Genomic DNA, 11,771 nt, shown 5'->3' with positions numbered 1-11,771 from the left:
GCTGTTTTAATTTGGATCGTTTAGAGAAAACAACATTCACTTTATTAATAAGATCATTTATAATCTTAAATTTCTAAATACTAATTTATAATCTTCAAATATAAATCTTAAATTATACACATGACAACAATAAAAACTCTTGCTAGATTTTATGTTTTCCATCCTCAATATGTAAAATATTTTTTTCTTAAAACATTTAAATTATTGTGCAAGAAAACCTTGTTAGGTTTAAAATGTAGGGAAAGAATAATGGCATTACCTATTGAGGAAGTAATACCTCTCTTGTTTCCTTTATAACAAAAACAAAGCACAAATTCCAAATAAACCGCAAAACAACCAACAAAAGGAATTACTTTACTTAGTCTACAATCAAACCTCAAAAGTTCTTCACATATATAAATATATACACACCCACATTTGCTTAAAGCTTTAATATCAAACCCATAATTTTATTTTTAATTTAAAAAAAAAGAAAAAAGAAAGAAATCTCGATGGGCACGAGGGGAAGTAGTGGTTTGTCTGCTCAACAACAGCAATCCTCAGCCGTTCAGAATTTTAAACCCAAATCAGAATGGAAGCATGAAGAACAAGCCAGCTTTTTATTACTTTATCTTACTGGTATTCTTTTTTATTATTATTATTTAAAATCATATACTTAAAAATTAATGAAAATTGCTTATTTCAACAATTAATCAATCATATGATGTTCTTTCGTATTGTATTATCATTTCGGTCTCTCTTTTTCAACCTTTATATATATTGTAATAATATTTAAAGTATTATATATTTATAAAAAGATTAGGTCATATTACGTTAACTCTGGCACATTCATATATTTGTATTTATTCTTTTAATTTATATCATATTTGTAAGTATCTTTTTTTACTTTACAAATTTAGCTTCATTCATGTTTTAGTGTTTATATATATTTAAGTACATTAATCATATGTAAGGTATTAATACAAGTTTTGATCCAACAACGGTCTATCCTACGTTGGTTATGGTAAGTTGGTGTATTTTGATGTATCATACTAGTGGCATTATATCTTCCATCGTTTTCCTTCTGATGGTGTCTAAAATCGTCGATTTTGCAGGATTTGCCATGGATCAATTGACGATAACACCGGACTATTCGAATTCAAGTGTCCGAGTTGAAGGAAAGCGTCGGCTTCCTAATAACAGAATATTGCCTGTCGATGAAACCTACGAAATTCCCCGACATCTTGATTTGTCTAAAATTGACAAACAATTCGGACGAGGACTTCTCATGCTCAAAATACCAAGGTTTCCTAAACTTCAATCCCAACAACAATCAGTTGAAGATAGCACCAAACTTGATCAGGTAACAACAGCGGTTGATCCTCCGGAACAAAAACAAGGCGATGATAGAGATTCCATCAACGAGAAACCGGAAGAAGAGTTGGTCGAACAAGCAGCTAAACCAGAAAGAAGTACTTATGAAGCTGCTGTACCTGCCATGGATGAAATCGAAACTGCAAAAATTGATGAAGGAAAACGAGAAATCCCGGAGACGCAGAGTGCCGTTAAGAACAATGACAATGGCGTGAAAGACGACGTAAGTACAAAACGAAGCAAGGAAGCAGCCATAGATCCTGCAACCAAAGTTGAAGAGAAAGTGAAGGGAAACAAAGAAACGGGGAAGGAAGACAGGGCATTGATAATTAATATGAGGATAGCTGCTCTTATTCTTATGGGACTAGGAGCTTGTCTATTGTATACTTTAGGTCATTAGTATATTTAATTTCAATGAAATATTAAAAAATAAAACAAAATAAACATTGGTTTACATATTAAAACAAAAATTAATTAATATATACATTGATAATTTGTAAAAATTAAATATAAAACAATCCGTATGCACGAAAAATACGAAAACAAATAATGGTATAATACTAAATTTATTTATGTTTAGAAGTAAATAAAATTTAGATTAAAGAAGCAAAAGACAATAATGAAGCTGAAAAACATCCGCCGCTGCAGAGAAGCAAATTTCCTGAATCTAACCTGTTTTTGAGGAACACATGATCAAACAACAAGCTTTGTTGTGAGGCCTGCAAATTATATTCGTTAGGATCATAAGGATTTCTTTGTATAATTTGTGAACCATTGTTGATCTTCCCGACGTCTTTCTCGAAACCTTTGACATACTTCTTAATGTCTTGTTGGATCTCGCATATCGGACCTGGTTTGGGAGAAAAGGAAAACTGGAGTTTTCGATTCCATTCGTTGTCCGAACTGTTTGCCTGCGGTAAAAATATTCCATCAACATCAACGGTGCCCACACATTTGACTGGTGGATCTTCTATTGATGAGAAGTCTGAGCCGTCAAATGTTGATAGTGAGACGCACTCATCAAAATAGGCGAGGGCATCATCGGTCAGACATTTCGATATCTTCCTTCTCTCGATACTAGACTGTCACCATATTTAAGTAGAATTGATTTAGAGAGAAAGCAAAGAAGCAAACTCAAAGACCAGCATATCTGCAGATTAACGCTAAAATTCTCAATATAAGGATCAGTGATGTAAAATGAGTAAACAACTGCAGCGAAAGTTACTCCAACTTAAAATGAGATTCATACGAATGAGAGTGCATAGCTCTAGAACAGAATCAAATTCTCTCATATAAAGAACCCAATAAACTGCATGAACAATTAGCTGAAATGAACACAAGAATCTGAATAAAGTTTTCTTCGATAGGACTGGTTCAATAAACATATGAGCAATTATAGGCATGGAGCAGCACAAATAGTGCCTTAGTATGTAAAATGTAAAACTGTTTCAGAAATTGTCTTAATGCTTACTTTTCTTCCTGGACGAGATTTTTTTGTGCTAGGAGCCTTGGCATCTGGAAGCACTTCCTTAAGGATCCTACTAAGCTCCATGCCCCGGTGTTCCTCTACAGCTATGTCAGCTCGAAGTTGTCTGGCACGTTCCTGGGACTGCAAAAGTAAGGAAATAGGAAAATATACTGGTTAAATATTTATTTAGCCAGAGTAACATTAAAATTTGGTACCTAAAAGAACAAATATTTTTACTTATGTTAAACTTTCATTCTGTCAAGTAATTTGGCTGAGATTAAACAACACTATTAAATTGGTTGACAAGGCCAGAACAACCAATCCAATCAGGACACATGGTAAAAGAATCCTAGCAATCACCAGATTATACTGAGGGTCCAACGCCCCAAAGGAAGAGGGAAGGAGGTGGGAAGAAGAAGAAAAAGCCGTAGGCCTCTGATCTGGCCAACCAAAGGGAATGTGCTGCTGATCTGCCTCACACATCCAGACCAAAATGGATTGGCACAGTTTAAAGAAAATAGGGTGATATTAGTGGCCAAGTGCTCGTATCTCTTCAACTCAAATCTATCTGAAAATTATAAATGTCTTACAAAATTGGCATCACCCTTCTTCGCCTCTAACATATATCTTTAACTCAAATATCACACACTACTCTCTAAATGCTGCCTAATAGTATCTCAGAACTCCTAATATAGCAACAATAAATGAAGCTAGACTGCAAGTAAGAAGATTAATGTTGAAGTCATTGCAGCTATGCTACTTTGATTTTAAATTTTTCTTTCAAGTGCTCATATTTGAAACCCTTGTCTAATACATTTTCGGATATAAATACGAGGACCTGACCCATTAAGTACCCTATATACTGAACATTGAACAGACATGTGTCAAATGCATGCCCAAATCTGACACTTGCATACGAGTCGTTATTCCTGAGTAATATAGATGATTGCAAAGAAGAAAATTACCTGCTCGAGTTTTGTAGCATATTCATGTTGTATATCTGACACAAACTCGACTACATCGGTAGTTGGATTATTCCTCCTGATAGCCTGAAATCATAAGAAGCAATAACAGATCACTGACCGGCAAACAGTTTGACGTCTGTACTAGGAGGGTCATAGTTTAAAAGAGCATGTTGAGAAGCAGCTTCAAAGACAAAAGTAACTAGTGTTTAAGGACTTGAACTCATCTAGGGACCCAAAGTAGAATCTTGAATCCAAAAAAATAAAATAACTTACACCATGAAGCTCATTTTGGATGTCGGAAATAGCCCGCATCACTTCGGATTTAACAGTACTGTATCTGTCGCTAGCAGCAGAATCATCTCCCACAAAATTATCCCCTTCAAATGGCTGGAAAAATAAAGCAGGACAAACAAAATGATCAGCAGACTTTGACATGTAAACTTATATATTGATCAGCTCCGAGATTCAAATATTAAGCACTTCTTAAACTATGATTCAATAAATTAACCGGAGAATGGATAATAACTAATAATGGCCCAATTTTAAAAAGAAATTACAGTTACCGTTCAGTATTTTGATATTCTTAAAACCAAATAGAAGATGAATCAAATGTCATACGAAACCAAATTCTACCAACTTGGATCAATTTGGTCCATCAGGTTCTTAATTTCTCATCCAGAAACAGAACAAATGTGTTTATATATTATCCAGAGTCCGGACTAAAACTGAACCGAACTCAACTACAACCGACTTGAAAGATTTTTAGGTTTCTCAGTTTTATTCCAGGCAGTGATTAAAACTTCCACATACAACAACCAATTCATATTACCCAAAATCTCACCTCCACTGGTTCAGCTTCTGGAAAAGAACCTGTTGAGACTAAATCACTCCATTTTGCAGATTCTACTCGAGACTAAACCAAAAAAAAAAATTACATTACAAAGAAAGACTCCTTGTTCGCATTCAATATCAAACAAATCTTTCAAAAACATTTTATTAAGAAATAAGAAAAGGCCTATAAAGTTAGTACCAAACTTGTAGGAGAATCCGAAGGATCTATACACTTCCGCTGGCCAGACCGTGTCAAACTAGATATGCTTTGGACTAAATTACCCTTTTGACCATTCCCCGAAGTAGCTAGTAAACTACCCTTAATCTTGGATTTCATCCGGGAATTACCTTCTTGCTCCACCTCACTCTACCAAAATAAAGAAATATCAGTAAAAATAATTTTAAAAAAAGGAATAGAAAAAGGCTTCTTATGATTAACCAAGTAATTTCAATCCAACTTAGTTGGCCAGCTCATTTGGTAAGATCAAGTTTATCTATTTAGAAAATAAATTATTTACATTATTATGTAACAAGTATAAAATATAATATATACTAATATAAATGAAAATAATGTTCTGTAATATAATTAAATTATTGTACTTGAATATCAGTTTTACATTTGATAGAACTAATTCCTCAAATGTAATTTGGTTGTTTTACAATTTACTTTTCCATTTTCAATGAGAGAGAAAAGAAAAAACCCAAGTAGAAAAAATAAGACTTTGGCAATAGTAGACATAATAGGATCACACGACACAAGCATAGCATGAAAGAAAATAAAACAATAAAAAACAAAGCAAATTCAGAAATATTTCAAAATAAATATAATATGACTAATACATCGAAATTTTATATAAATATAAAATATTTTCAACTAATGTAGAACACATGAACTTAACGTATATAATCAGAATTTGAGATCTAAGCAAATTATGATTCAAATTGGAATAAAAATCTCAATATTTTGTTTTAAAAACAGAACCGAATTTCATAGATAATCAAACTAATCCAAACCAAATTCATCAGTTAAGTTCAGGTTTTTTTAAGTTTTGAAAAATATAATTTTTATTATAATTTTTTTAAGTTTTATCAGTAATTACAAATATATTTATTTTTATGTTATAAATTCAAAATAATTAAAATTATATAAAACAAATAAATTCAGTTAAGATCAATTTGAACAATAAAAATTTATCCATTACTTGAATCAAAAGCCCACCGATTTCAAAAATAAATAAATAATCTAGTCAAAGACAACGAACACAAGAGCAGCAGAGCTATAGTCAATTTTGGGTTTTCTCAATATTTTTCAGCCCTGAGCAAAACACTCATTCAAAATTTGATATTAAATTAAACAAAAATCAGATTTAAAAAAATGGAATTGAAAGTCAGCAAAACCTCAGAAGTAGCGAAATGCGTTCTTGAAAGTGGTGGATTGCGGGAGACGGAGCGACCACTTCTCCTTGTATCCACAACGGACAAGCCCCGAGACAATTCCTGGCTATTCCCCGAACCCGACCCGTGTTTACTATCGGAGCCAAATCTGGAAACAGATCGACCTCGCTTGTTATTGTAATCATCGGCGGCGGTTGCTTTGACCATCGTTTTAGAGGTGATTCGGCCGGAATTCGGGAACCCAGCTTCGTCATAGTCGTCGTTGTTGTTGTCAAAGAGAGGATTGTCTCTTTTAATGGAGAAATCGGAGAAATCGGAATTAGAGGTTCTTGAGAAGGCACTTACGCTTCTGGATCTCCGAGGGGGAGCTGCCGCAGCTCTTGCCGAAGAGTTGGACGGTGTCGTTTTTCTAGAGGACGCCGCTGTTGTCGGATTCCCTCTTCTTAAAGAGGATTCAAAAGCTGAAGAAGCCGCCATTAATCTTTTCTCGAGAAAAGTGATTTTGTTTTTTGATCATTGACAAAATAAAATAATTGACTTTTCCCCCTCAATAATAATTGTCTCATTGATGTTATCAGCTGCACCTCTGTACGCTGGCGCTATTGGAATTTAAATTTAACAGCACGTGCCGCGCGATTCAACGGCTTGAGTTTCGATCTAAAATATTGGCGCTAGAGATTAGGAGATTAACATGAAACGTAAAATCATTCGTGTTTATAAGCAAATTCATCTGTGATTGAAGTTTAAGGTACGCAAACAGCGTTTTGAACACATCTTATCCGGTTCTTCGTCTCTAGAGGAAAGGCTTCATCATTATATCCATTACAAATAGTTTTTGGTGGAATATATTATCCTCCGCAAAGTTTTTTTTAATTCAACTATCGATATTTGATCTATTAATATCCGATACATCATGTAATCTTCCGTTGATCTATTAATATACGATACCTTATGTATTCTTCCGTGCTTACCTTATTGAACTCGGATTCGGATGCAAGGACATGGATATGTTGAGTTTCCTTTTGCAAGTTTCTTCCTTTGTCTTCATAGAATCTTTGAAGCCTCATATTTTATAACTACAACTGGATTGCATCAAATACCAGTGTTGAAGATGAATACTTAATAAAAAATCATTTTGAGTCAGTTTTTAAATTATTTTCACATTTAATACTCATATATACAGTGTAAATGAATAGAATTTTTAGTTAATTATTCATAAACCGTATATATAACTTTAGTTTGTATTTGTTTGTTAAACTAAATAAACAAGTATTAATAAAAAATTTATGTTCATTTGATAAACGAACAAACACGAACTGAGATATTTTCAATTTGTTGATATCCTCGAATAATCTCGTTTATGAGCTTGTTTATCGACTCATTCGTTTATGATCATAAACAAGTTCGTTTAGAAGCTTGTTTACCTTATTCTCATTTTCCTTTTATTTTTTCACATTTTAAATGTTGATGAATGTATAGACTAAATTGAACACACGATGACATTTAGAGTTTAAACTATGAATCTTAAGAAGTTTAAGCACTAGTGGCTTAATTTTACCATTTTTCTCTAGTTTAAAAATTAAAAGGTAACACATAAATGAACGCTAAATATAAAAGAATATATTCGTTAACAATAAATAAACGAACACAAATACCTTTAAAAATAAATAAACGAATACAAATATGATATTAAAAATTTAAATTAACACAGACCAAACATAAACATCTTCAAAAATAAACAAACGAACACGAACACATTCTTACTTGTATGTGCGTGTCGGTTGCAGATGAAAGTGAAATACCAAGTAATTTGCCATTAACTTTAACCATAGATTAACGTTCTACAAAACCACCATCGAACATGGTATTCCATACATTTTCCAGTTCTTCTGCAATTAATGGCAGTAACATAAAAACAGGCTACAAACATTAAGATGAAATGCATAGAGTTGCATGATTTTAGACAAAGATTACCTAGATTCCGTACCTCCTTCACGAGACCAAGAAGTCGGCAATCAGAAGCTCAGTAGAAATAATCACAGCATTTAGCTGATCCGCATAAACATTGCTTCTTTCCGTATGCAGGGTTGTTGTCGGCGTCGGTCCCGTCTGACAGCGGAGTACCATAATCGAATGTCAGCTCTGTCATGGGAGGGATGTGTTTCTTTGCAAAAAATGCAATATGTAGAAACGCTTCATTATTACTTTCATACATGATTGGCTGCCAGAAAACATTTGGAGAGCAACTATGGTTCATAAATCGAGCTACATTGCCACTGTTCTTCGAACTTATGATTACGGGAGACGGGATATCAAAATCTTCAGTACTTTCAGATTCGAAATTCCACTTGAAGGATTTGTAGAGACGGCTTGTATGAAAAACGTACTCGTTTTCACCATCCTGCCTTGCGTTGGTTTCATCAATAACTTCACCTGCATATTCACAGATAAATGTACCTGCTCGAATAGGGTCCCAAGACCGTAGACCCCAACCACGATCTCTTGTCTTAAAAACTTCTAAGCGAGCTTTCAAACCAGTTTGTATAACCCGGTTTTTGCAATTTCGAATGCATGGGCACGAAGGACCACATTCATATATCATGGGTTTTCGACATGCTAGAACCCCATTCGTAGTGTAAGGGAAATCACCTCCGTTTTTCTGAATGCAGGAACAGCTAGAATCTCCAGGTTGACACGCGTCGTGGCAGTTGCAAACATACGAAGGTTGCACTAGTTTGAATGATTTTGAATACCTGACGGTTGGGGAATATGTGAAGTGAGCAGGGCCCTTCTCGTCATCAACCTCATTTACGAGTGAAACAGGCATGCTTTCTGCACCTGAAGTGATGTCAGGAAGAATAAGTCCGACCCTCGAAGACTCTTTCCACTTCTGAATCGATTTCCAAGTGGCAAAAGCAGCTGGCTGTCCAGGGATCCTTACCAGTTTATACTTGAACATATTACAACCTGACTTCCCTTTCTCCGTCCACAACTCTTGGATCTTGTAAAGCCCATCATACACATAAACCTTCGACACTAGACTGACATTCAAACCTCGTATGACTCGTACTTCATTGCCTCGATGGAAGCTCCTTTCCAAAGCAAGATTGCCCCTTACAAGCTGCTGATCTGATGCTTCTTTATCTCTACTCGCACTCCCACCTTGACCACTATATACCAAAACATCCGGATCTTCATCATCGTCATCATACCCTCCAGATGCAACAATGTTTAAAGCCAGCCGCTCACCCTCTGATTCACCACCCTTGACAGCCATGTAGTCAATTCCAGCCATGGACGGAAAATGCAACCCCACTAAAGACAACTCCATCCTGAAGAAGAAAATGTCCCCAATTTCAACACCAGGAACAACCCCGATTCTCTTTTTCATGTTAGTCCGTACCCCTTTGGTGAACATCATGTTGGCAGCTTTCAAGTCCGAACGCTTAATAATGCCAGAATGTAATTCCTTTGCATCTTCCATTTGGCTAAGTTTTCTCCTAAGTGCATCGAACCGCAAAAGCACACTTTCAACCAATTCCCTGTTACCATCGTCTCGTTCGGGTAAACTAATTCCAGGAATTAAATTCATTAGTGAAGTTAATACAGATTCTGATTCTTTTCTCCTCTTTGCTTTCCTTTTCACGGAGCTTGGTCCTGCTGACTTGTGTTTATGATTGCCATTGCCAGAACCTGGCGGTTCGGCTCTGAACGACCGAAGCGGAACAGCAGTTGAATTGAAATGATTTTGGTTAAGGTCGGGCGTAGATTGGGATCCTTGCAGACCACTAAAAGGGAAAAATGGTGAAAACCCTGACGGGAAAGGGCCATTTGGTGGTACACAAACAAAAGGAGGACCCTCAGGCGGCTCAGGGAATAGTGGAAACAATGTTCGTAGTGGCTTTACATTCAAAACTCTAGATTTGTCACTGGTATTCGTCGGAACAGTGTTTCCACCTAACCCTCCGTCCATTTCAAACAAAATTCAAGCTTTTCAACCGAGTTTTTCCCTCCTTTTTCTTCAAATCGCTCCAGTTCTCCCACTTCTATGCACAAAACAAGCTCCTGTATGGACTAAAAATACCAACAAAACAAAGATTTTTAACCATTGTTTTTTCATTTCTCTTCAAAAACAGGAAATATCCATTTCATGTTGCTCCACCCATGGCATGTTCATGCAAAAAGACGATCATCCTAAGTGAAACAAAATTGCACAAAAATAAAGCTTTTCAACCAATTTCCTCCCTTTTCTTCAAATCACTCCAGTTTTCCCTCTTCTATGACAAACCCAAGCTCCTGTTCGAGCCAAAACTAAACACGAATTAGGGTTTTTAGCCCAAAAAAAAATTCCTTTTTTCTTCAAAACCTGAAAAATACTCGTTTCATTTTTCTAAAATTTATACATGCACAGAAATCAATTTCCTAAGTGAAATAAAATTACACATACAAAAATAAACTCGTTTTTCTTTAGAACCAAGAGATACCCATTTCATTTTCACAAACTTTTACTTGGTCCTGCTAAAAAACAACACAAATTATATATACAACAAATCTACCGAAACATAGAGGGGAAAAATAAAGAAAAACAGATCTACGATTCTCTCTTGAATATGAGGAGGAAGAAAACAAAGAAATTAGAGTTTCATAAGTAAGAAAAGGAGCTATTACCTGCTGGAAAGGCAAAGAGCACGAACTGGAGAAGACGAAATTAAACAGTCAAAAACTAGGAAAGAAAATTGAAACTCTGTTGCAAGAGCTTTGGTTTTTTTGGTACTTGTTTACGAGTGCTCCTTCACTGCTTTGTACCCGTTTGACTGACACTGCTTTGGTTTCCATTATTATTAAAAGTGTTCTTGCTCGTATTTGTACCAAAATTCTATCTAAAGTTAAAAAAATCAAATATAATTATTATTCACAGCCCAGATTGTTTGCATTAATAAATTTGATATCCTAACACAGATTTTATTTCTAATTATTATTGGTTTATGTCTTGATGTAATAAAGGTTAAATAAAAAAATTCAGGAAAATAGTCTAAATAAATTTAAATTATTTATTTATTTATATAATAGATAAATTTGATCAAAATATATATGTTGAATAGAATCAAACTTCAATAAGTGGTATATATATCTGGCCGCTCCCTCTTTTCTTTTCTCTATACTATTGTTTGTTCCTTTTTTTTATCTTTTGGTTGATAGAGGGTGTTATCAGTTTTAGTATTACATTATCATTGTTACTATTCTTTTTATCTCGTATCTTTATTTTTTTTCCAATAAATATATTTTTATGACATGAATTTTCTGTTTTATGTCAATTTTTCTACCTTTTAGCATACATTTTAGGATTTTCTTTGGTTGTTTTGTTGTTCCTACCATTTATTTATCTTGGAATTAGATTTTTCTACTTTTTAGCATATATTTTAGGATTTTCTTTGGTCGTTTTGTTATTCCTACCATTTATTTATCTTGGAATTAGATTTAATATCATCGCGACTGATTAAGATGTCACTCATTTGTTATTTTACTGATCTTCCCTGATTTGAACCTTTGAATTTGATTTTGATATGCAATCTGTTTTTGTAGATGATTTTATCACGATGTTTGACTTTGATTTACGTTTATCGGTAATCTTTCAATAATTAAATCATATATTATGGTTCGTTTACTCAAATCCAATACTTAAAAAAAAACATTATCTTTAACCACGTTTGTTAGAAATTGTAAAAATAGGAGTGTCGATTTGTTCACATTAAAAAAAT

The 11,771-nt window shown here is 34.3% G+C and overlaps 3 protein-coding genes across 5 annotated transcripts; 1 reads left to right on the top strand and 2 right to left on the bottom strand.

The window, feature by feature from the left end:
- Nucleotides 1-473: 473 nt before the first annotated feature.
- Nucleotides 474-1,753, top strand: LOC120219174 (inactive protein RESTRICTED TEV MOVEMENT 2-like). Its single transcript, XM_039216039.1, has 2 exons — nucleotides 474-618; nucleotides 1,095-1,753. The coding sequence occupies exons 1-2, from the start codon at nucleotides 492-494 to the stop codon at nucleotides 1,751-1,753; spliced, it is 786 nt and encodes a 261-aa protein (XP_039071970.1). The 5' UTR covers nucleotides 474-491.
- Nucleotides 1,754-1,870: 117 nt separating this feature from the next.
- On the bottom strand, nucleotides 1,871-6,698 carry LOC120219049. Its single transcript, XM_039215900.1, has 7 exons — nucleotides 6,016-6,698; nucleotides 4,817-4,984; nucleotides 4,628-4,699; nucleotides 4,060-4,173; nucleotides 3,787-3,870; nucleotides 2,825-2,962; nucleotides 1,871-2,435 (listed from the first exon to the last, which is right to left on the bottom strand). Exons 1-7 carry the CDS (start codon nucleotides 6,487-6,489, stop codon nucleotides 1,947-1,949), a joined length of 1,539 nt encoding a protein of 512 aa, XP_039071831.1. The 5' UTR covers nucleotides 6,490-6,698; the 3' UTR covers nucleotides 1,871-1,946.
- A 1,066-nt stretch (nucleotides 6,699-7,764) lies between these two features.
- LOC120219103 (histone-lysine N-methyltransferase, H3 lysine-9 specific SUVH1-like) lies at nucleotides 7,765-10,826 on the bottom strand. 3 transcript variants are annotated; one of them, XM_039215952.1, is made up of 3 exons: nucleotides 10,681-10,826; nucleotides 8,000-10,077; nucleotides 7,789-7,901 (listed from the first exon to the last, which is right to left on the bottom strand). In XM_039215952.1, exon 2 carries the CDS (start codon nucleotides 9,983-9,985, stop codon nucleotides 8,036-8,038), a length of 1,950 nt encoding a protein of 649 aa, XP_039071883.1. In that variant the 5' UTR covers nucleotides 9,986-10,077; nucleotides 10,681-10,826; the 3' UTR covers nucleotides 7,789-7,901; nucleotides 8,000-8,035. The 3 variants fall into 3 exon arrangements, with proteins under 3 accessions (XP_039071882.1, XP_039071881.1, XP_039071883.1); XM_039215951.1 differs by having other exon boundaries at nucleotides 7,765-10,086; XM_039215950.1 differs by having other exon boundaries at nucleotides 7,765-10,077.
- Nucleotides 10,827-11,771: the final 945 nt, after the last annotated feature.

Source organism: Hibiscus syriacus, unplaced genomic scaffold (genome assembly GCF_006381635.1).
Source record: "Hibiscus syriacus cultivar Baekdansim isolate YM2019G1 unplaced genomic scaffold, ASM638163v2 tig00110204_pilon, whole genome shotgun sequence".
Classification (NCBI taxonomy): Eukaryota; Viridiplantae; Streptophyta; class Magnoliopsida; order Malvales; family Malvaceae; genus Hibiscus; species Hibiscus syriacus.
Note: the sequence above shows the minus strand (reverse complement) of the source record. Positions and strands in the feature narration are given on the sequence as shown.